Below are 22945 nucleotides of genomic sequence, written 5' to 3'. Positions count from 1 at the left end.
TCATCAGGCAATGATAGTGGACTGTAGACTTTACATTTTATATTTACAACATTTAGCAGATATCCCATATCCAGAGCAACTTACAAAAGTGCTTTCTATTCTCAATAAAAATTAAACAAACATGTGCTCATACTACAAACGACTTAGTTGTGGAACCATACTTGTATGTACACTACCTCTCTACATTTATATTTACAGCACATTTATGGCAGTTGGCAGATATCCTTATCCAGGGGGACTGACTTACTTCCAGACCAGAATTCCAAAATTTCTTCTGGAACTACTTCCTTATACATTGTCCAGACTGTGTATTCCCTTTACAGTGCTTACAGTGATTACTTATTATACTTTTTCCAGAAGGAATGATGACTGCTCAGTGTCAACATTGCTCCCTGTTGACAATAATATTCTTTTAAGTGAGATGCTGATCTTTATTGAGAGTAAGATACACTCTAGGGCTGATACTGATCTTATTTGAGAATAAGAATCACTAGAGTGCTGATACTTTTACTAATGATGATGAGAATCATTCAATCTATTAATACAAAACTCTATTGAGGATGAGAATCACTTAGGCTGTTAATACAGTACTCTAGTGAGGATGAGCATTACTCAGCTTATCTAAAATGAACCCTGTTGTGGATGTGAATCACTAGTGTTTGGGAAGTTACTTTGTAATTGTGCCTTGTTAAGCTACAAGCAAACCATGATTTAAAGTACCTACTCTAGTTACTTTTTGATAAAGAAGAAAACTACATTGAAGCTGTTTTTCCCTCACTGAACCTACTTTTCAAACTAAGTAAAAGCAAGTGTGATGTTTTAAATTGTGTAGGGTATGTCATAACAAAGATTTTGCTTCTCTATAGGTAAAACACCCTTCATAAGGAGGCGTTAACTTCAAAATCATCAGCATCAAAAAAACAAAAAAAAAACAAAAAAGCAGCAGGTAAATAGTGGACACAATCCACTACTCTTGGTTCAGTTAATGGACATATGGTAATCCATATAATATTAAATTAAATAGCTGCATTTTGACATTTGCTGCAATATGAATAATAATGCTGTTATCACAGCTTGCTATTAAGTATATTGGATATAAAAACTGTACCCTCTCCTGTTAAAATTGTGGGGTTTTTGTGATAAATCATGTCAGATCATTTCCCACCTTTAACGTGATACAGAAATTTTGAAAATCATTCACATTCAAAATCATGTTCAAACATATTTATCATACATCTGTCATCAATGAAGTGATCCTGATTAACCCTTATCATAAAGCTGTTTATGTTGGATTTTCTTGACATTTATTGGTTTCATCTGACTGCTGAAGCCATGGTCTGCAAAGCTTACAAAGCATGTACAGGATGTCATCTTCAAAATGTCGAAATCAGAAGAGGGATGCAAATGTATTTCCAAAACATTAGATGTACCATGGAATATTGTGAAGGCCATCATCAACAAGTGGAGAAAAAATGGGGCACCACAGTGACATTACCAAGAACAGGAGGTACCTCCAAAATTGACAAGAAGACAAGAGGAAAACGTATCAGGGAAGCTGCCAAGAGACCTGCGGCAACATTAAAAAAGCTGCAGGTATATCTGGCAAGTACTGGTCACTCCCTGCATGCGATAACACTCTTGTATTCTTCACATGTCTGGGGTATGGGGTATGGTGGTTTTACAGAAACATTTTCTCAAGAAAAAAACAAAACAAAACATCCAAGCCTGCATAACTTTTGCCAAACCATTATGCTATGGTCTGATGAGGCCAAGGTTGCACAAACTGTGTAGTGCCATGTTCAAGTCTTATTGCTTTACTTCGGGATTAGCTTATGCCTTCTCAGCAAAAATCAGTCACCTGTATGTAGACAATGCTGCGACAGTGAGATTCTATAGTGAGATAGAGATGCTTCATGCCTATTCTGCAAAAACTCTACAAAAGTATTTGTAAAATAATGTTAAACACTAATGAAGTAATGTCTGTCTGCCTTGCTGGGTGGTAGATGTCGTTACTATTGCGCAATATGGCCAACTGACTTTGGTTATTGCACCTTGGTGGGGTGGACCCCTGTGTTTTGTAGTGGTCAACAGCAAAACCTTAAAATGTGGACAGTGTGCTCAGTAGCCACTAATCGATTATCAAAAGCCAATGCTCTATCTGCAGTCAACCGACTGTAACCAATCAGTTGTTGTCTGTGTATTTTCAAGCCTGGTACTTGAATTCTGTGGTGAATTGGACTTTGGCTGTTTGGTCAGTTTTTGTCCTGATTTGAACCCCTGTCATTCCGCCAATGTGATGTGTACAGTAAATTGCATAACTCCTTTCATCCTCTGTTGCAATCTTATAATGTGACCATGTGTGAAGGCTCCCACTGGTGAGCTGCTGTCCCATATGCTTTGTTCATGTTTCATAGGAGAGGTGATTATACAGCACCTTCTGAAACTTCCCAGACACTTGCACTAGGTGTTGCAAGAGTTTATATCATCTTCTGGCAATAACATTTGAGCAAGCCAAACAAGATTTCATATTTGTGTCAACAGACCCAATGGTTTCCCATGCCTTGTTGATGTGGTTTCCATAGCTGAGAGCATTGCATGCAAGCACTGAATCTCCAATCAGGCCATTATCTTCTTGAGAACAAATAGCAAATTCACCATGGTGTTAGCTTACATATCTTACACTTACAGGCACGTCATACAGGTGTGTTAGCTCTTTTTGTTTAAACGCTCAACTGATGATGCCATCGCACACCTCCTACATACAACCCTGTGCCATCAGGACACCAGGAAGATAAATTATGGTAAAGTGCTGTTTGTTGACTACAGCTCAGCATTTAACACCATAATCCCCTCCAAACTCACCAACAAGTTGGAGGACCTGGGATTTAGCTGTCCCTGTGTTAGTGGGTCTCCAACTTCCTGACAGGCAGACCACAAGCAGTACAGGTGAGCAGACATGTCTCATACTCCCTCACTTTCAGCACTAGAGCCCCCCCGGGATTTGTCCTGTGCCCCCTTCTTTAATCATTATACTCTTATTACTGTGTGGCCACTTCCAACTCTACCAACATTTTCAAGGCTGCTGACGACGCTGTTGTGGTGGGCCTGATCACCGATAACGACAAGAATGCCTACTTGTAGGAGATTAAAAGCCTGGAAAACGGGTGACAGGAGAACAACCTCCTCCTGAATGTCAACAGGAGTTGATAGTGGACTTCAGCACAAAGCAGGGGAGGTGCTATCACCCTCTTAAGATCAGCAGTGCCCTAGTGGAGAGCGTTGACAGTTTCCTGTACATTGGTGCTCACATCACACAGGACCTGTAGTGGTCCTGTCACATTAACACCCTGGTGAAGAAGGCCCGTCAGCATCTTTACCACTTTAGATGCTTAAGGGACTTTAAACTGCCACCTAAGGTGCTAAGGAACTTCTTACCTACACTATCAAGAGCATCCTGATGGGAATCATCACAGCTTGGTTTGGGAACAGCACCAAGCAGGATAGGCAGGCTCTCAGAGGGTGGTGCGGTCAGCTGAGCGCACCATCCGCAAAGAGCTCCCTGATCTGCAGTCTATCTACAGCAAGTGGTACTAGACCAAGGCCAGGAAGATAGTGAAGGACCTCAGCCGTCCGGACTTTGCTCTGTGGTCAGGGAAACGCTTCTGCCTACACAGTGAGAATAAGGAGGAGCTTCTTCCCACAGACCATTCGGGCCCTCAACCAAGATGACACCTAGGACTAGACCTTGGATTTGTTTGTACAACCCCCAAACTCCATATATTCCTGTTAACTCCTGTGGTTCTCTCTTCTGCCAGCATTGATTTTGTGGTTCAATTACTCCAGGACAAATCTGTTTAAAGAAACATGTAGGTACAGGATCTAGTATGCAAGTTGATGAATTTGCTGAAGAGATCAATGTAGCTAGTTCGGTCTCTCTAAGGGGAGTAAAACATTCTAAACAATGATCTGCTATTGCTATATTATCGTCTATAGGGTTAGTTATAATACTGTCCGGTTTCAATTTAATAGCCTGAATTTCACATCTAATATTTTCAATCTTACCAATGAAAAATTTCATGAAATCTTCGCTGTTATTTAATGATTGTGTGTTTCTTTCTGTAGTGGTTTTATTCCTAGTTAATTTTGCTACCGTGTTGAATAGAAATCTCAAATTGTTTTTGTTGTCTCCTATTAAGGGGGAGAGATAGACTTTTCTAGATTTTCTATAGTTCAGTAGGCTCTCCTTCCATGCTGTTTGAAATATTACCAATTTGGTTTGACTCCATTTACGTTCTAATTGTCGAGTGGTCTGTTTTAAGGTATGTGTTTTATCGTTATACCAGGGTGCTAGTTTTTTCTCTCTAATTAATTTTCTTAACTGCACTGTTGCATTTCTCTTAACAGCTCTTGCATTTGGCCCATACTCAGTGTTGCAATGCAATAAGGGTGCTTGTTGTCTCCTCTCTACAGGGCTGATCAGCCAATTAGAGAAAAGTTAGTATGACTTTTAGCACAACAAAGAAAACAGAGGAGAGTTTTTTTTTTAAGTGCCTGCTTATATTCAGCATATGTGTCTACTGAAGAGAGATATCTACTGTGGGATATTTATTGTCAGCCTGAATGGTTAAATACAGGATTGGATCACTGATAAATGAAGACGGATTCACAATTTGCCACAATTTCTCAGTTCTGTGATATTCACCTGCAGTTTGAGGTGAAAGGAAAACGATCAGAAAAGCTGCTGTTGAAGAACAAGCATTTGACCTCTTTCCTGAATATAATCCACAGCACCTTTTCTGAGCTACAATCTTTTAGCAACTTCTAGCAAATTCTACTAGAAAAATAATTGATCCGCACTATTTAACAAACACTACAGTATAATCACTCAGATACATTCCGTTATATTGCAAAATGTTATGACAATACACACATGACCAAAAATCGTGCAAACAAAACAACTGTAAAATAATAGTCATCAGCTCTATCTCTCCATCATTTTGGATCTTGTGTAGCGAATGTAATTTTACTCTGAAATTGAGCAGAATAAACTGATTGTAGCTCTCATGGAAAAAGAACAGAGCATCACTGGCTTGTGCATTTTAAATTATGCATGTGCCAAAGCATTTGTGTGAAAGACCTAACAAACCTTCCCTTAAAAGGCACAGATGAGATACACTGGCTAGTGCATTAAGAACAAAAAGATAAAGTCACCAGATTAGAGATTGCGTAACTCTAATGGGCATGCAAGTTTCAATGTAGTAATTACTATTAAATCACTCAGCTCTTGGCTCATATTTTTATCTAGCTTTAGAGCTGCCTAAGTCAGTAATATGTTAAGAAAACAAACACAAAAAAAATCACTTTAGTTAAACTGGAATATCAGAAATGGAAGAGCTACTGGAAGTAGACCAGGCTGCAGGGTAGAATATATTTAGCAGTTTATCATAACTGTTTATCAGTTTCATTAAACATTACATTAAGAAGGGGGAAGGACACTAACTCAAGCTAAAACAAGTCTTTATGTTTCGTAAAATATCTGTACTTCCTTCTTGATTCTGTTGACTCCCTCATGAAAAAGTTCTTTCTATGACTGCTGACCCCAGGCCCAGTGCTTCTTTCCTCTTACCTAATCCTAGCTACAACCTGGCTCTAATCACAATCTTACATAAGTTATACATAAATTATTAAACAACATAAACTAAACATTTATAGTATTTCAACAATGTGACATTTGTTAATCTTCTCATAAATCTGTTGGATAGCCTATAGCCCCTCCTTAAAGAGAGTTAGAGGAAGGTTGTGCCTCCCTACTGCGATTTTGGGACTTAAGTATATAATTGCGAGCCAAAGACTTTGTGCTCCCTCCCTCTCTCTCACCCTCTCTCTCTCTTTCTGTCGAAGTGACAGCAATAAGACATGGCCACTGCAGGAAAGGTATGTATCTTTCCCTCTTTCTGTTGTATCAATAGCTGCTCTTCCTTTGTATTTGAAAGCTTGGTATGAATTCACTATGCTAAGCTCATTAGTTAAACTCTGCCATGTAATATTTGTTAAGTTTCCCATCAAATTAGGAAACTAACAGTAATCAAGGTTCAGTTGAAGTATACAATGTGGCACACATTTAATAAATGTATTTTATATAAAATACATTTCATAGACTGCAGATGCAGTCGTGAACATTCATGTTGATTCTGTATTTAGATAACTGTTACTTAAAATTATGAACCTACTTTTACTTTGGGTGTCAAGTGTTAGTGCATTTATATACAATACTGTGCAATAGTCTTAGGCATATGCAAGAAATGCTGTACAGCAAAGATGCCTTCATTAAATGTTTTTCATAAAAAAATACTATAAAAAGCAGTAAACAGAAATAAATGAAACAAAGTCGATATTTGGTGTGACCTCCCTTTGCTTTTAAAAAAAGAAGGAAATTAAGGAAAAGCTTTACTGAGCATGTTGCAGAACCAGACACGGTTCTCCTGGAGATTTTGACTGTCGCACTCGCTTCTTATTTTTGCAGCAAAACCCAGAAGCCCTCATAATGTTTTTTTTTTTCTGAAAAGTGTTCTCTTACATAATATGCTGCTTTCTCACTGACGTACTGCACAAACATTTTTCTGTGACATTTAATTTTGTGCTAGAAAACTAATGCTTGAAAATTTAACGTTTTTTGTATGGACTCGATAATGTAGAAGTCATAAAATTAAAAAATCTATAGTAAAGATTGTGCTAAAAAATAGGGTGGCTAAGACTCTTGCACAGTACTGTATATTTTTCAAGTGAAATTTGACACTATATGCTATATTAGACATAAAAGGAAATATTGGAAAATATGATACATGAGATAATGTAAAAAGAGTCCCACAGAAGGATATATTTAACTTCATTAGAACTATTAGATCTTTGAGACTCTGAGAAAAATGTAATATAGAAACACAATAAGAGCTGCTGAAAACCAGTTCCACCATCAGTACCTACAGTCCCAAATATTACAGCTGGAATTTCAGTAATCGATTTAACATTTGATAAGGTTGTGAAATCTTACTTATAAACTCCAAAAGTCAAACTCTAAGTCAACTAAGCTCCAAGTCAAACATTGCTCAAGGGGCAAAAACAGATGGTTGGAAAGCTTCCATGTTTGGTCGGGATCAGTGTATCTGCAGAACACATAACCATATTGCACTATGCACATGAGAAACAAAGTCTGTATTCACTACACCACAGATTGTGTGTGTGTGTGTGTGTGTGTGTTTGTGTTTTTAGGTGATTAAATGTCGAGCTGCTGTAGCCTGGGAGCCCAATACTCCTCTGGTGATAGAGGAAATTGAAGTGGCTCCACCCCAAAAGAATGAAATACGTATCAAGGTCGGACATTTCTTGTTCATGCCTTTGCTGGTGCTTTCATAAATAAATGTATACTTATAATTAAAAAAAAAACAAAACTGAGGCATGAGGTGTACTATGATTCTGTCCTGTAGGTGATTGCCACAGGTGTTTGTCACACCGACTTGTACCATCTGTTTGAGGGAAAGCATAAGGAGGGCTTTCCTGCAGTCCTTGGCCATGAGGGGGCTGGTGTGGTGGAGAGTATTGGACCTGGAGTCACTGAGTTTAAACCAGGTCAGAACACCTACAACATTCACTATTCTCTTTTTCTCTGGCTTGCCTGTAGTGTACTGACCTCTTCTGTGTGTGTTAATGTTTTGGCAGGTGATAAGGTCATTCCCCTCTTCATCTCTCAGTGTAGAGAGTGCAGGTTCTGCAAGAGCCCAAAGACTAACCTGTGTGAGCATAGCTGGTAAGAAACCTACACAAGTACATAAGAGAAATGTTCCTGTACACAGGAAACATTAATTAGCAACTTATAATAAAGAGGTTTGTAAAGGTGCTAAAAGCAGGACCCTTATGCAAAATGTGTCCAGAATTAAAGTTGAATAAAGCCATGTGTTAAATGAATAAAGGGACATTGTATTTATTTTTTCACAGGTCTAGTGATCGATATGCTCAGATGTCGGATACCACCACACGCTTCTCATGTCGTGGTAAGCCTGTCCTGCAGTTCATGGGCACGAGCACCTTCTCAGAGTATACGGTCATGAACCAGATTGCCGTGACGAAGATCCATAATGATGCCCCATTGGACCGTGTTTGCCTGCTTGGCTGTGGTATTTCCACCGGCTACGGAGCAGCCATCAACACCGCCAAGGTATGTGTAGTGCTGTGCTCTATGATAAAACATAGTGGCACTAAGGCAAGTGTATATACAGGTGCATCTCAAAAAATTTGAATATCAATCGAAGGATTGAAGATTAAAGCAAACAAAAAAAAGGCTTGAAATATTTCACTTTATGTGTAATGAATCTAGACTATATGAAAGTTCCACTTTTTAATTAAATAACAGAACAAAAATGAACTTTTCTACGATATTCTCAATTTTTGAGATGCACCTGTATATTGTATGATCTAAGCAGGATGCAACGTGTGCAGTAGATATACTGCATAATGGTCTTGCTGCAGTTAGATTGTGTTTATATATAACGGTATGTGATTACAGGTAGCGCCAGGCTCAGTGTGCGCGGTGTTCGGGCTTGGTGCTGTAGGCCTTGCTGCAGTCATGGGCTGTAAGAACGCTGGAGCCTCCAGGATCATTGCTGTGGATATAAACGAGCAGAAGTTTGAAAAGGCGAAGGTATTTGGTGCCACTGAATTTGTGAACCCCAAATCACACAACAAGCCTGTTAGTGAGGTTCTGGCAGAAATGACCAACGGGGGTGTGGATTTCTCCCTGGAGTGTGTTGGCAATGTGGCTGTTATGGTAAGCTGTGCTAACACTTTTGTGTATTGGTCTTTTTCCCTATGACTAAATTCTATATAAGTAAATTATTCTTGGTTCTCTGAAGAGGAGTGCACTGGAGTCGTGTGTTAAAGGTTGGGGCGTGAGTGTGCTTGTAGGCTGGACAGACGTTAGTGATTTCTCTGCTCGACCAATTCAGCTAATTGCTGGAAAGACCTGGAAGGGATCACTGTTTGGAGGTAACTTAATATTTAGTAACATAAACCAAAGCCTAACGACTGGAAATTGGTTTAAATTTAGCCATTAAGTGCCTTTTCATTAATAACAAATGTGCTTCAGTTTATCTTTGCATATCTGTGTGTTTCAGGGTTTAAGAGTAAGGATTCTGTTCCAAAGCTAGTCCTAGACTACATGGCTGGCCGTATAAAGCTGGACGAATTTGTAACTCATACAATGAGCCTTGAACAGGTCAACGATGCCATTGAACTCATGAAGAAGGGAGGATGGTAAATCTTTTGTTAGTCTCTGCTTTCAAATATCTTGATTTTTTAAAAAAGTTTATTTATGTAACAATTATTTCCTGTCTTATAGCATTCGAACCATCCTGAACGTGTCCAAGTGAGAAGGGCACAGCCACAGCTACTCGAAACCAATGACTGCTTCTGCCATGTCTTCTGCTAATCATTATTCATCTTTTAATAAGCTTGCAAAGAATGTACTAAGGCATTTTGTCTTGAAAAGGGGTTAATGTTCCAAAGCCCTGCGATACTCAGAATAAGTGTTTATACTGAAGTACTCACATTATTCAATTAGTGCATTTAACCTATAACCCAAATACTTTAATTAGATTGTTCTAATCCAGATATTATGCAATTATATAAAAAGCTATGGGGTGGATGGAAATTGTAAAATAGTTGCATGTGCTAATAAAAATGCAAATGTAATGATGCTTCTGTCTTACATCTTTATGAGCTCATCCCATTTACACCAAGACTTTTATAAGAATGGGAGGCCTAGTTAACTGATTAATAAAATGACCTTGGAGAATCTGCCAAATTCTAAACTACAAAGAAACATCTGTTCCTTGTTATTTTGTGAAACTCCCTTCTGAATCTGACCAGGCCATATGACATCCTTACGCAACATGAGGAAATTTTGAAATATATCCAGTCAAGCCAAATATATCCAATCAAGCAATATTTTACAAGTATAGTCTGCAGATTAAACAGCAAATGCATTTCTGAATTCTAATACTGTTTTAGTCTTTGCCAAGCCAACCCCGAGACATGAACTGTACATCCTCAACTATTTTAATAATCCAAAAAAGGAATCAGTACCTCCTCAGATATTTCAGTAGACTTGTTTGAACTCTATTGCATAATAAGATGGACTCCAGCTGGCAAAAATCACCCTGTATAAACATGCCCCCATATGAACTACTGCTTTAGCAAACAACATTTTGAGGAGGATTTAAATAGTAAAGTGACTGGACAGAGCAGGGGTCAGAGAAAAGGACAGCTGCCAAATAAATTACACTAAACAAAAGAGTTTATTTATGTAGAATTTACTATGATGTTGCAAGCTTGTATAAACAAATCTCTCAACCTCCCTGTACCAAAATCCAAAACTAGACTTTTGCAAGTACACAGACAGACACAGAGGCACAGGCATACAGTTTACTCACATTTGGGTGAAAAACACAAAACCTAGAGAACATCCACAGGGAAGATCTGCTTTAATACAGCTTGAATACAGATCAATGAAATGGATTTGACTGGGTTTCAGACACACACAGAGCACCAATGACCAAAAACCTAGCAACGTTAGATCAACCCTGCAGAACAGTTCTATACTGTATCAGCCAATAACGAATGAATCATACCCTCACTTATATTATTTATTTAAACAAGTCACAACAGAAGGGTCTGATGCACTCTGGTAGAACTTCATGAAAGACACTGTTTGTCATGAGGCACTCTTTGTAAACGGGAGGCTGTGGCCAGGGAGTATGTTTGGTATAAACCAGAAAGGAAAGAAAAAAAAAAGATTTTATTAATCAGTCTGTTTGGTATCATTTGGAAACACATGACATGCTTACCATTCATACTTGGAGACACAGACACAATTAATCCTGAACTCGAACATTCAATAAAGCGTGTGTGTGTGTATGTGTACGTACCCACACACACACACACACCCCAACACACACCTTCCAAGCAAAGGGTAGTGGCACTGCAAGCAGGTCAAAGGTCAGTGCCTTCCAGTCTGATCAGATCCAAGTCCTATGACTGTTCAGATGACAAATTCATAAATAAACAAATCTCCACTTCTGGCCCAATCAATCAGACACTCCATTACCATGGTTACTTGGCCAATAATCTTCTGCCCAACAGAGAACCACAGTGTGATTTGCTGACCAGTGACAGGGGCGGAGCAGATGTGTCCTCCACTGGGGGAAGGGCCTGTGTTCTCACCCGAGCACTCTACATCTGCGACAGGAAGTGAGCACGGCCATTTTCATCGAGCCGACGAGTGAGAATTTCACAACCTGTTTCGGTCACAAGAAGTGTGTGTTCAAACTGGGCAGAGCGTTTCCCATCTCGAGTAACAGCTGTCCAACCATCTGGCCATGTCTCATCCTGCCAACCACCTGCAAAGATGAGAGGGGCAAGTTTACAAACATTCAAGCATTCTTGGAGAGAAAAGACTGGAAGGTTTCTGATGTATTCAGACACATGCTTACTTCACGGTGTATAAACCAAGCTGACTTCTCATAAACTGGTATCAGCAGTGTATAGTCTGATTTTAGCTAACTATTTCCGTTAATTATTGTTATTGTTAAAAGGAACAATTACATGTGTGGTATTTGCATTTGAAATCTGTTGCTGTTAACTCTCAATATGAAGTCCAAAGAGCCAAGCCATCATTAGGCTGAAAAAAATCAAAACAAACCCATCAGATAGATAGCAAAAACATTAGGTGTGTCCAAATCAACTATAAATAGTACATTCTTAAAAAGAATGAATGCACTGGTGAGCTCAGAGATGTCAAAAGGCCCAGAAAACCACAGAAAACACCTGTGAAGGATGACACAAGAATTCTTTCCCTTGTGAAGAAAAACCCCTTCACAACAGACGTACGCATATCTGTATCAAAGTCAACAAGAGAAGAATTCACTAGAATCAATACAGAAGGTTTACCACCCCCCCCCCAATCCATTGGTAAGCCTGAAAAAAGGAAGACCAGATTAGAGTTTACCAACTTTTTTTTTTTTAAAAGCCCATACAATTCTGAAAAAACTTCCTATAGACAGATGAGAGAAAAATCAACTTGTACCAGAATGATGGGAAGAGAAGAGTATGGAGAAGGGACAAACTGCTCATGATCTGAAGCATGCCACCTCATCTTATGGCATGGACATGTATGGCTGCCAATGTAACTGGTTCCTTTGCATTTATTGATGTGCCTGCTGACGTGACACGAGATGGCTGCCTGAAGAAAATCAAATTTCCCCACTCATTTATGATATGAGGGTGCACGTCAGGTAAAGGACCAGGGGAGACCTCAACAGTCAACGCACAGGTGTACGTTGAAATTCTGGACACTTTTCTCATTCCATTGATAGAAAATAAGTTTGGTGATGATGAAGTAGTCATTTTTCAGGATGATAAAGCATCTTGCAACAGAGCAAAGAATGTTAAAGCTTTTCTTCAGGAAAGGCATATCAACTCAATGACATGGCCAGCAAACAGTCCAGATCTCAAGCCAATTGAAAATTTAGTGTGGAAATTTAAACACTGGTCCATGACATGGGTCCATCCTGCAAAGCTGATCTGTCAAACACTATTCGAGAAAGCTGGAACCAGCTTAATGGAGAATATTGTTTTTCCATTCGTGAAGTCCATGCCTCATAGAATTCAGGCCGTCATAAAAGCCAGAGGAGGAGCAACAAAATACTAATTGTGAGTTTTTTTGTTGATGATTCCATAATTTTTCCCTCTACTTGATCTGGGGGAAAAAATTCCATTAATTAAAACAATTAAATTTAATTTGTTTTAGGAATGTTTCATGAAGCCAGAATGTTCAGCTATTAAACAGAAATTGTTTTGCGTCATATCTGTGATTTGTTTATGTGCTACGGAGTAAAAAAAATCAGGTGAGCATCCTCTAAGTGTGGTGATTCCATAATTTTTGCCAGGGGTTGTACTATCTGCTCGGAGTCAGCTGAATGCTTCAAAACTCACTGGATGGGACTTCACACTGCAGATAAACAATGACCTGAAGCATACTTCATAAACAACCCTTAAAACGTGCTGTAAACCCTACTCCGTTCAATCGAGTTGGATATAAATAAATACCCCAGGTTAAAGCTGAAAGTCTGCACTTTGAGGACATTTCATTATTTAATTTAATGATTCATTATTTAATTTCAACTCCAAAATACTGCGGTAGACAATTAAAATGACAATAACTTTATCAATATTCAAATATTTATGGACTTGACTGCATATCTGACTGAAATCGTTTGCTAATGCCTCCTAAGGTTAGGTGCTATTATATTGGTGCCAAGAGCATGTCTTAGGGTATATGCGCATACCCTGAGCAAATTCACCATCTGAAATTTTGGAAAGTTGCAAATATCTACTCAAGGGAGTGTGAGGTTGAAAGCAGTGAAAACCTGACATACAGTGCAGCACAAAGTTGATCTACTTTGACATTTATAAATATTTCAAGTGGCATGTTCCATGCTGACCTGACTAGCCGCTACAATTGAGTGTTGATAGTTGACCCTGTCAAAAAATGCATTCTCCCCAAAGAAACATAGCCAAAAAAAAAAAAAAAAAGTCACCGAAATATTTTCTACACTACATGACCTTAAAGTGAATGATGAATTATTAGTTTTTCATCTTTATAAAAGGTTTGTTTGCAAGCCTCAACAGACACACCTTGAAAGCAGCGAGCACTACATGCAAATCAAATGTAGTGGACCTAAGGACAGCAGCCGTGTGCAGTGGGAATGTACCATAACGCAGGCCTCTTTCTCACTAATGTACTCTGCTTGGTCAACCACAGCACTCAACCTACTCTTAGAGCGTAGGGTTAGTAATGAAAGATTCATAGCAAATTCAGAATTCTGATCTAAATCTTGAGATTTTATTAGACTCTTACCTTCACAGATCATGGGTTCAATCGTGAAGACATGACCAGGTTTCATCACTCCAACAGCTTTATTCTCTACACACAAACATAAAACTCAGTATTCAGTCAGAACAGGCTATGTAATGCACATGTGCTTAAATGTCTAGAGCACTAATGACCATGTTTAAGGCTCAGTGCAACATGACGTACGTGCTCCTCATAACTCGCTCTGTACGAGTGTTGGTGTGCACGTATAAATTCTTACTTGCATAATGCGGCACGTTGGGGGCTGTGTGAAAGAGTTTGTGGATGCCATGACCGCAGTAACTTCGCACCACAGAAAATCCATTAGCCTGCGCATGTTTCTGAATGATGTTCCCCAGCTCCCGATAACGTACACCAGGCTTCACTGTATGAACAGGACAACACATCCCATTAGTGAGCTGCAGTGCAGCCCTGACCTCTAGAGGCCACATGGCATATGCAAAGCCTAATATTACACCAAGGTCCAACTGTATACGATGTGGCTTTTTTCCTGAAACCATCAAGGCTAAAGCAGAATATATCTTTCTTACCCGCATCAATAGCTTGCATAAGGCATTCATATGTAGTCTGCACCAGCCTTTTAGCACCTTCATCCACCTCACCCACAAAAAATGTCTCATTCAAATCTCCATGGTAACCGTTGTGGAAAACAGTAATGTCCACTGAAATATGAGAACTCTGGTTAATAAAGAACAGTGGCTATTTATCCGTTATCAGTTATACACAGTCTTGATTTCTTTCCTGATTTAAATACAAATAGAAAAGTAAGTGCCATTAGTATAAGCAAGTGTGTGTTGAATCTGTAGCAAGAATTCAACAGCAGTTCAATGCACTTGTTAATCTTCTGTCTAGACCTGAACCTTGTTGTGACCATCGACACAAACCCAGTGGCTGACAATAGTGACCTACTAAAAACATTAAACACAATATCCTAAAACAGGTGAAAATGGGAGTATTTTTCACGTGTCTGCACCATTAAGGATGTCCCCCTCTTGTAGGGTGCGGCGGTCTGGTATTCCGTGGCAGATGACCTCATTAACTGAAGTACAGCAGGACTTTGGAAAGTTGTAGTAGTTCAGGGGTGACGGATAGCAGTTCCGTGCTGTGCATGCCTTAAAATGAACAGAAAGCAAGGTCACAAACATTTTTTATAGTTTTACTTGTAATTTACTTATCAGACTAAACTTGAGATCAACTTTATTGATCCCCATAGGGGAAATTCAAAATTTGTGTGATTATATCAAGAAAAAGAATACACATACCAGAGTTTTGGAACACATGGGTGAAAAATTTGCATAACTGTCCATATGAAATGAAATGTTTGTGTTCTAAGATGCAGCCTTTTTTTGTAGTGTGCTGATTCAGACCTGACTTAGCTATAATGCACACCTTAAGACCACTAACTTACCGTAAAGAAAAGCTAAAAAATGTACTTAGTTTTGCATTATAGATAAGCTTATTTTGTTACATTTATAAGGAACAGGCTAGCAGCTGAGGTTATCGATGTTTAGTGTGTGTAAAACAAAACATCTCTTCCACTCAAAGGTAACAAAATGTTTGTTGCCTCTGAGCAATCAGGCATTTTTTTCCTAGATAAACCAATGTTTTAACAAAGCAAACAAGAGATCGCTAAACATCTTGCCCTAACTGTAAAATAAAAATCTTTGCTCTAATGTCAGATGTCTTAGTGTTGGTTTGTGTGTTGTTTCATTATCGGTGACCAGTATACCATAATTAATATTTAAGAGGACATGACGCAAGAACAGTCAGAGAGAAGAGAGAATTACCACATGTACAGCGTGATCAATCTCCTCCGTCGTCACTCCAACTTTCACCATCATGGCAGCAATGTCGAGAACCTCCCGCGCCAGCTGCAAAACAAATCACCCAGATGAGGTCAAACCTGATCCAATCCATCATTACTATATGCAATGTTAACATGCTACGCAATTACGAAGGGTAAATATGTTATTACCTCTATAATACAAAACACTGTAACAATAACATCTCCAAACAATATGCTTTCTTGAGTATCAACACAGCAACATTCATGAATTATGTGTGGCACAAAAACACAGTACATTCCTCTTTAGCTTCCATATCATAACCCTCTGTCCCCTTACTCCTAGATTTTATACCAGGTGTTTACATTTACCTCCATAACCGGGAATTATTTTCTGCTCATTACCATTATTAGCATAATCATTATTATCAAAGGCTTGTTTTATACAAATTCCTCCTGAACCACAGCTTGATGGTGCAATTTTATGTTACTTCTACTATACAATTTCTGCAAAGTAAGATTTATTAGGTAATCACATTATTTGATGCCTGGAGTGGATCACTCATACACAGAAAGACCACCATTTTCAGACTGGATCAGTTCCCTAGACTGCCCCAAGGGTAGGACACTGCATTACTTCTCTTACATTCTCATAACAAGATCTTAAGCTACTCACCAGAATAATTTTCATCTGATCAAACATCAAATTATAAAATTCACTTCCTAGTAACAATATTTCAAGTACAATGCACTTTGTACCTTAAGCACCGCAATGGAACAATTACACAGAAAACCAAAATGCCTCAGTGTCCATGTGGCAATACCAGTAGTTAATCATTTACACTCAGTTACACCAACATGCCTGATTTTTAAAAACAAACAAACAAAAAACCAATGAGAGATAAAAGAAAGCTGGATTTACCTTGGAGACGATTCTCATGCCCTCAGTCTCTTCAGGAGAAAGGATCTTAATTTGGGAAGTCCCTTTTAAGGTCTGCTCCGTCTCAGACATCCCTATCAAGCAATAAAATCACCAGTCACTAAGTGTCAAGCTAACAGAATTCATGTTCACTCTACAGACCAACCACTTTATAACCATTTATTCTTGCTCTGATCTATGGAGGACTCATATAAAACAGGTATAATCATGGACAATTTCAGCAAGGTTACAATGCCAGCCATGAGGGAGAAAAAAACAAAACAAAACACACCACTCACAGGGACACTAAATTAGAAAAACCTGCGTCTCTCAAGAACTTTTCTAGGGCAATACAGCACCTACACGCAAGACCCTTATACCTGCCTCTGATGCTGCAGGGAGCAAAAGAAAACACAAACACACTACAGTAACACTCATACAGGACAAACTCACACTTTAATGTTATTACCATATCAATTACATCCATAGCACAGCAAGTAAACAAACACACAACAAACATGTAAAAATCTGATCCATAGGAAAGCAGGAACTACCTACTCTGAATTGACTACGGCATATTAAAAAAGCTCTCGCTGGTACTCAAATATGCTCAACTATGAGCCTGTTTCTAATGGTCCAGTTTCCCATTACTTACAGGAAGATTCTGCAGCTTCGATATAAAGAGGAAACTAAATATAGTTCCATACAATCATATATGGTGCATAGATCTGTTATTATGTGCTACTGATTTACAATGCCCTCCACTAACATTGGCACCCTTGGTAAATATAAGCAAAAAAGGGTGGGAAAATTTGTCTTTATGTTTAAACCTTTGATCTCTTGTTAAAAAAAAAACTCACAAAAATACTCTGCTCTCATGGATATCAAACAATTGCAAATAAAACACACGTTTATCCAAAAATATTTCTTTGTTAAATACATGTGTGGCACAATTATTGGCACCCTTATGAACTCGTATGAGGAAAAATATATTTGAAGTATATTCCCATTGATATTTAAAAAAATTTTTTAGCACACCTGGGTGACTAGGAAGAGGAAATTGTTCAACCACGACTTCCTGTCTCACAGGGGTATGAATATGAGGTAACACAGGCCAAATTCCCTTAGTCATTCATAACAATGGGTAAGACCAAGGAATATAGGGGTGATGTGCGGCAAAAGGTTGTTGTGCTTCACAAAACAGGAAGTGGCTATAAGAAACTGGAACTTGAAAATAGCACAAGCATTGGAAGCCCATTTTCACCATCAGGGCAATAATTAAGAAGTTCCAGTCAACTGGGAATGTTATGAATCAACCTGGAATTGGACGCGTCTATATTATCTAAACACACTGTGAAGTGGATGGTTCAAGTGGCCAAAAAATCTCCAAGGATCACAGCTGGAGAATTGCAGAAGTTAGTTGCATCTTGGGGTCAGAACGTCTCCAAAACTACAATCCGAAGTCACCTAAATCACCACAAGTGTTTGGAAGGGTTTCAAGAAAAAAGCCTCTACTCTCATCCAAAACCAAACTCAAACGTCTTCAGTTTGCCAGACACTACTGGAACTACAAATGGGATCGGGTTCTATGGTCAGATGAAACCAAAATAGAGCTTTCTGGCAATAAACACCAGAGGTGGTTTTGGTGCACACAGAGAGGTAGCCATATGGAAAAGTACCTCATGCCCACGGTTAAATATGGTGGTGGCTCTTTAATGTTTTGGGGCTGTTTTTCTGCCAGAGGACCTGGACATTTTTTTAGGATACATGGCATCATGGACTATCAAATATAAACAGATATTAAATGAAAACCTGACTGCCTCTGCCAGAAAGCTTAAAATGTGCCGTGGTTGGATCTTCCAGCAGGACAATGATCCAAAACATACATCAAAATCAACACGAAAATGGTTTACTGACCACAAAATCAAGGTCCTGCCATGTTCATCCCAGTTTCATAACTTGAAACCCATAGAAAACCTGTGGGGTGAACTGAAGAGGAGAGTCCACCAGCGTGGACGTCGAAATTTGAAGGATCTGGAGAGATTCTGTATAGAGGAATGGTCTCAGATCCCTTGCCATGTATTCTCCAACCTCATCAGGCATTAGAGGGGAAAACTCAGAGCTGTTATCTTGGTAAAGGGAGGTAACACAAAGTATTAACTAAAAGGGTGCCAATAATTGTGACACATTTTTTTGATAAACCTGTGTTTTTTTAACAAAAGATCAAAAGGTTAAACGAAAAGACACAGCCTTCTTTGCTCATATTTACCAAGGGTGCAAATATTAGTGGGGGAGGGGGAGAGAGAGAGAGAGAGAGATCTGGTTATGAAATTACAGACTTTGTAAAACAGAACCGGGTATTTTGTAAATGAAATTAAATACATTATTAATGTATAACTGGAATTATTGATTGAACTGACTAAGTAGGATCCTCTTAGCTAATCAACATGAAATCGAAATATAAAAAGCAGTGGAAAATGTTGAAGGCTGTCAAGTCCATGTTACAAGATTCTAAAGAGTATTATTTTATTCTATAAGAGAAAGGGTTAAATTAAGAGATATAATGAAATAAAAGGGGCAGGCTATGATTTAGGCAAACTACAAAGTATAAAACTAAAAAGAATTTGGTTGGCAGGTCACATTTTGAACACCTTTACTCAAATGTGGTTGTGTTTGTGCAATTAATTCTGTCTTACCCAGTGGGTGATCAGCATAGTCCGGCCTCTGAATGTGCCCTGGAACAGGCCGCATGGGGGTCTATAAAGACCATCAAAACACATTTTTCTCTATAAAAATATATATGTTTTTTAAAATCATTTTTAGAGGATGTTGGTTTATTTGTGCTCATACCAAAGGATAATGAGGTCGCAGCTTGCCAGAGTACTTGTACCCAGGCCAGGGATCTGTATTGACCTCCTTCTCCATACAGTTCTTTTCCTCATCCTTTTTGTCTTCCTCTGTTCAAACACCCAATAACAAGGTCTGTTATACACATCAACAGTGATATACACCGGAGGTGCAATGGGAGCATGATACATACTTGCTTTCTTGTGGAGAAGTTTGTGGGTACCCCAGCTGCCTTTAAAACATTCCTAAAAACACAAGAAAAGTTTGTAGCATGTATAATAAATATTTTACGCCTAAGAGAAACCATGACACACACCATAGCACTACCGAATTCTCAAACACGATTGGCCAGAAGGTGTTGATTACTACTGATTACAGAAACCCAAAAGTGTCACATTTCTGTGGCTAATGGTGAATAAGGCTAGGCAATATGACCAGATCACAATACCTTTTTATGAGAAATCACTTACAGCACGGTCAGTACTTTAATAACTTGCACTCTTCCATTACTCATAGGATCATTCAGCTGACTAGACATTAAGATACATTGTCCTAGCTGTTTCTTTGTTTTGTAAACATTTTTGTAGATGTTCAGATAACAAACCATTTAAACCCTTTGATTCTCTTTCAGCTTTTAAGCAGTCCTATTGTTTTTGCCAGCATTTTATGACCAACTATAATTATACTGTGTTTTGAGAAAATGGCATCAAGGATTGTGATATTTCTGCCAGAGTGTACACCCTCAACGATGAGACTGCTCTAAATGTACATGTCAAGTTACTTAGTTATTAAGTCAAAGGCTGTGTGTTAGAAATATATTAACCCAACATCAGCACTTCATGTGTGCTAGATCATGCGGGAACAGGACACGGCACTTCTCAGATTTTAAGCAACTTTTTTCCAGAACTTATTAACATGGCTCAGGCACCTATGCAGCTTTTTTCTTTTAATAAAAATAACATTTACATAATGAACGATCATTCTTTGTGTGTCACCACCCTTCCAAAAAAATATAAATAAATAAATAAATAATGACCAAATGGCACTCACATCATCAAGCGGAACAAGAAGATAAAAAGCAAGGGTGGTGTTTCGCGCTCTGAAAATTGTCGGCCCATCGTTCATGAAATCCAACCCATGTGCATTTTTCGAATTTCTTTTCTTTTTTATATATAGGGCTGGACGATATGACAAAAATATCACATCACGATACATGAGGACATTTCTACAATACATGATGTGCATCACGATATATAATTTAGCCAACAAACTGTCTGCAAAACAGTAACAAAATAAACAAAAAAGATGTTAAACTGAGTTTGACGATCCTTTTCTTTAATGCCAACAAAGAAGATTAAGTTTTTAAAAATACGTCAAGCCAACAGCATCTATTCATTACCATTTCATTTGCAATTATTAAAAACATTTTTTAAAAAAAAAGACATCACCATACCAATGATATCTCAGAAAAGTGTAATGCGTAATTATTTATCACAATATCTATATTATATCGATATATCGCCCAGCCTTAGGCACAGATCCACAAATCGTGACATTAGGAGGACACTGTAACTTGGACAATTAGTCTTTCTTTCGCTGTCATCTGTATTTGTATTGTTAAATTCATATTATGTTGTTTAAATGGCATAATGTAGGTTACTTTTGTAAGACCCAGTTTTCTAAGCGATATGTTAAGAGGTTGAGCACATACTGTTTATCAACACATAACAAACGTGCAGTTAACTTGTCCAGGCCGCCTATAGCATCACCGAAATGCTGTGACTGGAATATCTTCTTGTACCACAGTCATACAGTCCTAAGTCTATATAACAACATTCAGCATAAAGACAATACAATGTTTATTTATTTTTTTTGGTCTATATGTCCCAGGACCTTTTCCCTCCCTGTCTACTTGCTGGATCACATCTTCCTAACTCATGTTTTACAAACTAAGCACTGGGCATCACTGTGACTAAACAGCATGAGTATTTTTGGAGAAGTATTGACATAGTATAGGCAAGTTCACACCCCATTTACAGACTTGCAACAGGTGGCCGACTAACAACACTACAGACGAATAAAAGATTTGCTCTCAACCTACAATGCCTTTCTGTATTTTTATTTGTAAATATTCGTCATATTTGCTTTATGATTGTATTAAACTGATCATGTAACTGAAGCAAAGTGACCCCCAATACACGGAAGCACCAACCCTGAACTCACTACCTGAAATATTTTTATTAACCCGTGTTAATAGCTGTATGAACGTCGCACGGACATGTTTCTGAATATAAAGCATGTATTTTTTTTTTATCTCATTTTATCTCGTCTTATCGTGACTGCTTGACACCTTGAAGCCGAGCCAATCTCGTGCTCTGCCGCTGCTGTGCTAACACTAACAGTGCTTTAACTATCAAGCCCGTGATCCTAAACTAATACTTCCTACGCCAGAAACCTCTAGACCACTCTACGTGTAGTTTGCTATGTTTATTATGTTAATCGTGTGAGACTTGTTCGTCAGAATGCGTAAATATGCGGAACTGAAGTAAGAAACCACGCCGGTTCTCCTGGCCCGCAGAGCTTCGCTTGTTGTGCTAGCTATACGGCTAAAACCGGGTGAGTCTAGTTTTAGCAACGTGCTAGCTAGCTTGGTGGCTACGTAACCAACTAAACGGTACAGCTCAAGCAGAACCTGGGCACTACCTGAGAGCAGAAATACGATCCTTGTATCCCGAGTTTAATGCAGGTGGGACACTGCAGTTTGGCTTCTTTACTGCAGCCCTCGGTCTCGCACGCCCGTGTCGCCACCACCGCCGCCATGCTTTGAGTCGAGAGAGAGAGAGACAGGCAGGCAGGCAGGCAGGCAGAGAGAGAGAGAGAGAGAGAGAGAGAGAGAGAGAGAGAGACAGGCAACGATGAGCCCTCATTAGTGCACTACATAGGGTATATACACAGTGGATTATGCACTCTATATAGTACATTAAATATCCATTAGAGAGTTGTTTGGTATTCAGCGTCTAAAATTACTTGTAATTTATTTAAACGTCCACAAGTATTTATTCTTATCTAGCTCTAGAAGCTTCATGTTGTCACTTTCTTCAAATCCCTGCTGAAAAATCCAGTTTAGCTGCTGGCTTTAAACAACAACTATTGGTATTGATAGATCAGAAACTGTTTCCTTCCTAAACAACTCTGGCAAAGATGATTGACCAGTGTTTAGGCAGCTGGTAGCAAGTCAGGTAATTGGTAATGCATCCATCCATCCATTTCCTGTATCACTTATCCTGCACAGGGTCACGTGGGAGCCTGGAGCCTAGGCCCGGGACACAAGGCAGGGATGCCAATCAGCCTACAGCGCATGTCTTTGGACTGGGGGAGGAAACCGGAGTACCCAGAGGGAGTACCCAGAGGAAAC

The 22945-nt window shown here is 38.8% G+C and overlaps 2 protein-coding genes across 2 annotated transcripts; one reads left to right on the top strand and one right to left on the bottom strand.

Moving 5' to 3' along the window:
* The first annotated feature begins 5792 nt into the window (after positions 1 to 5792).
* Positions 5793 to 9741, top strand: LOC128605471 (alcohol dehydrogenase 1). Its single transcript, XM_053620915.1, has 9 exons — positions 5793 to 5934; positions 7267 to 7368; positions 7482 to 7623; positions 7714 to 7801; positions 7990 to 8209; positions 8558 to 8818; positions 8904 to 9036; positions 9165 to 9303; positions 9389 to 9741. Exons 1-9 carry the CDS (start codon positions 5917 to 5919, stop codon positions 9417 to 9419), a joined length of 1134 nt encoding a protein of 377 aa, XP_053476890.1. The 5' UTR covers positions 5793 to 5916; the 3' UTR covers positions 9420 to 9741.
* A 718-nt stretch (positions 9742 to 10459) lies between these two features.
* Positions 10460 to 22379, bottom strand: metap1 (methionyl aminopeptidase 1). The gene is made up of 11 exons (XM_053620914.1): positions 22234 to 22379; positions 19724 to 19775; positions 19534 to 19640; positions 19380 to 19440; positions 16687 to 16778; positions 15769 to 15852; positions 14955 to 15093; positions 14512 to 14643; positions 14202 to 14345; positions 13967 to 14032; positions 10460 to 11447 (listed from the first exon to the last, which is right to left on the bottom strand). Exons 1-11 carry the CDS (start codon positions 22348 to 22350, stop codon positions 11281 to 11283), a joined length of 1161 nt encoding a protein of 386 aa, XP_053476889.1. The 5' UTR covers positions 22351 to 22379; the 3' UTR covers positions 10460 to 11280.
* Positions 22380 to 22945: the final 566 nt, after the last annotated feature.

The sequence above is a fragment of the Ictalurus furcatus genome, chromosome 3 (genome assembly GCF_023375685.1).
Source record: "Ictalurus furcatus strain D&B chromosome 3, Billie_1.0, whole genome shotgun sequence".
Classification (NCBI taxonomy): Eukaryota; Metazoa; Chordata; class Actinopteri; order Siluriformes; family Ictaluridae; genus Ictalurus; species Ictalurus furcatus.
Note: the sequence above shows the minus strand (reverse complement) of the source record. Positions and strands in the feature narration are given on the sequence as shown.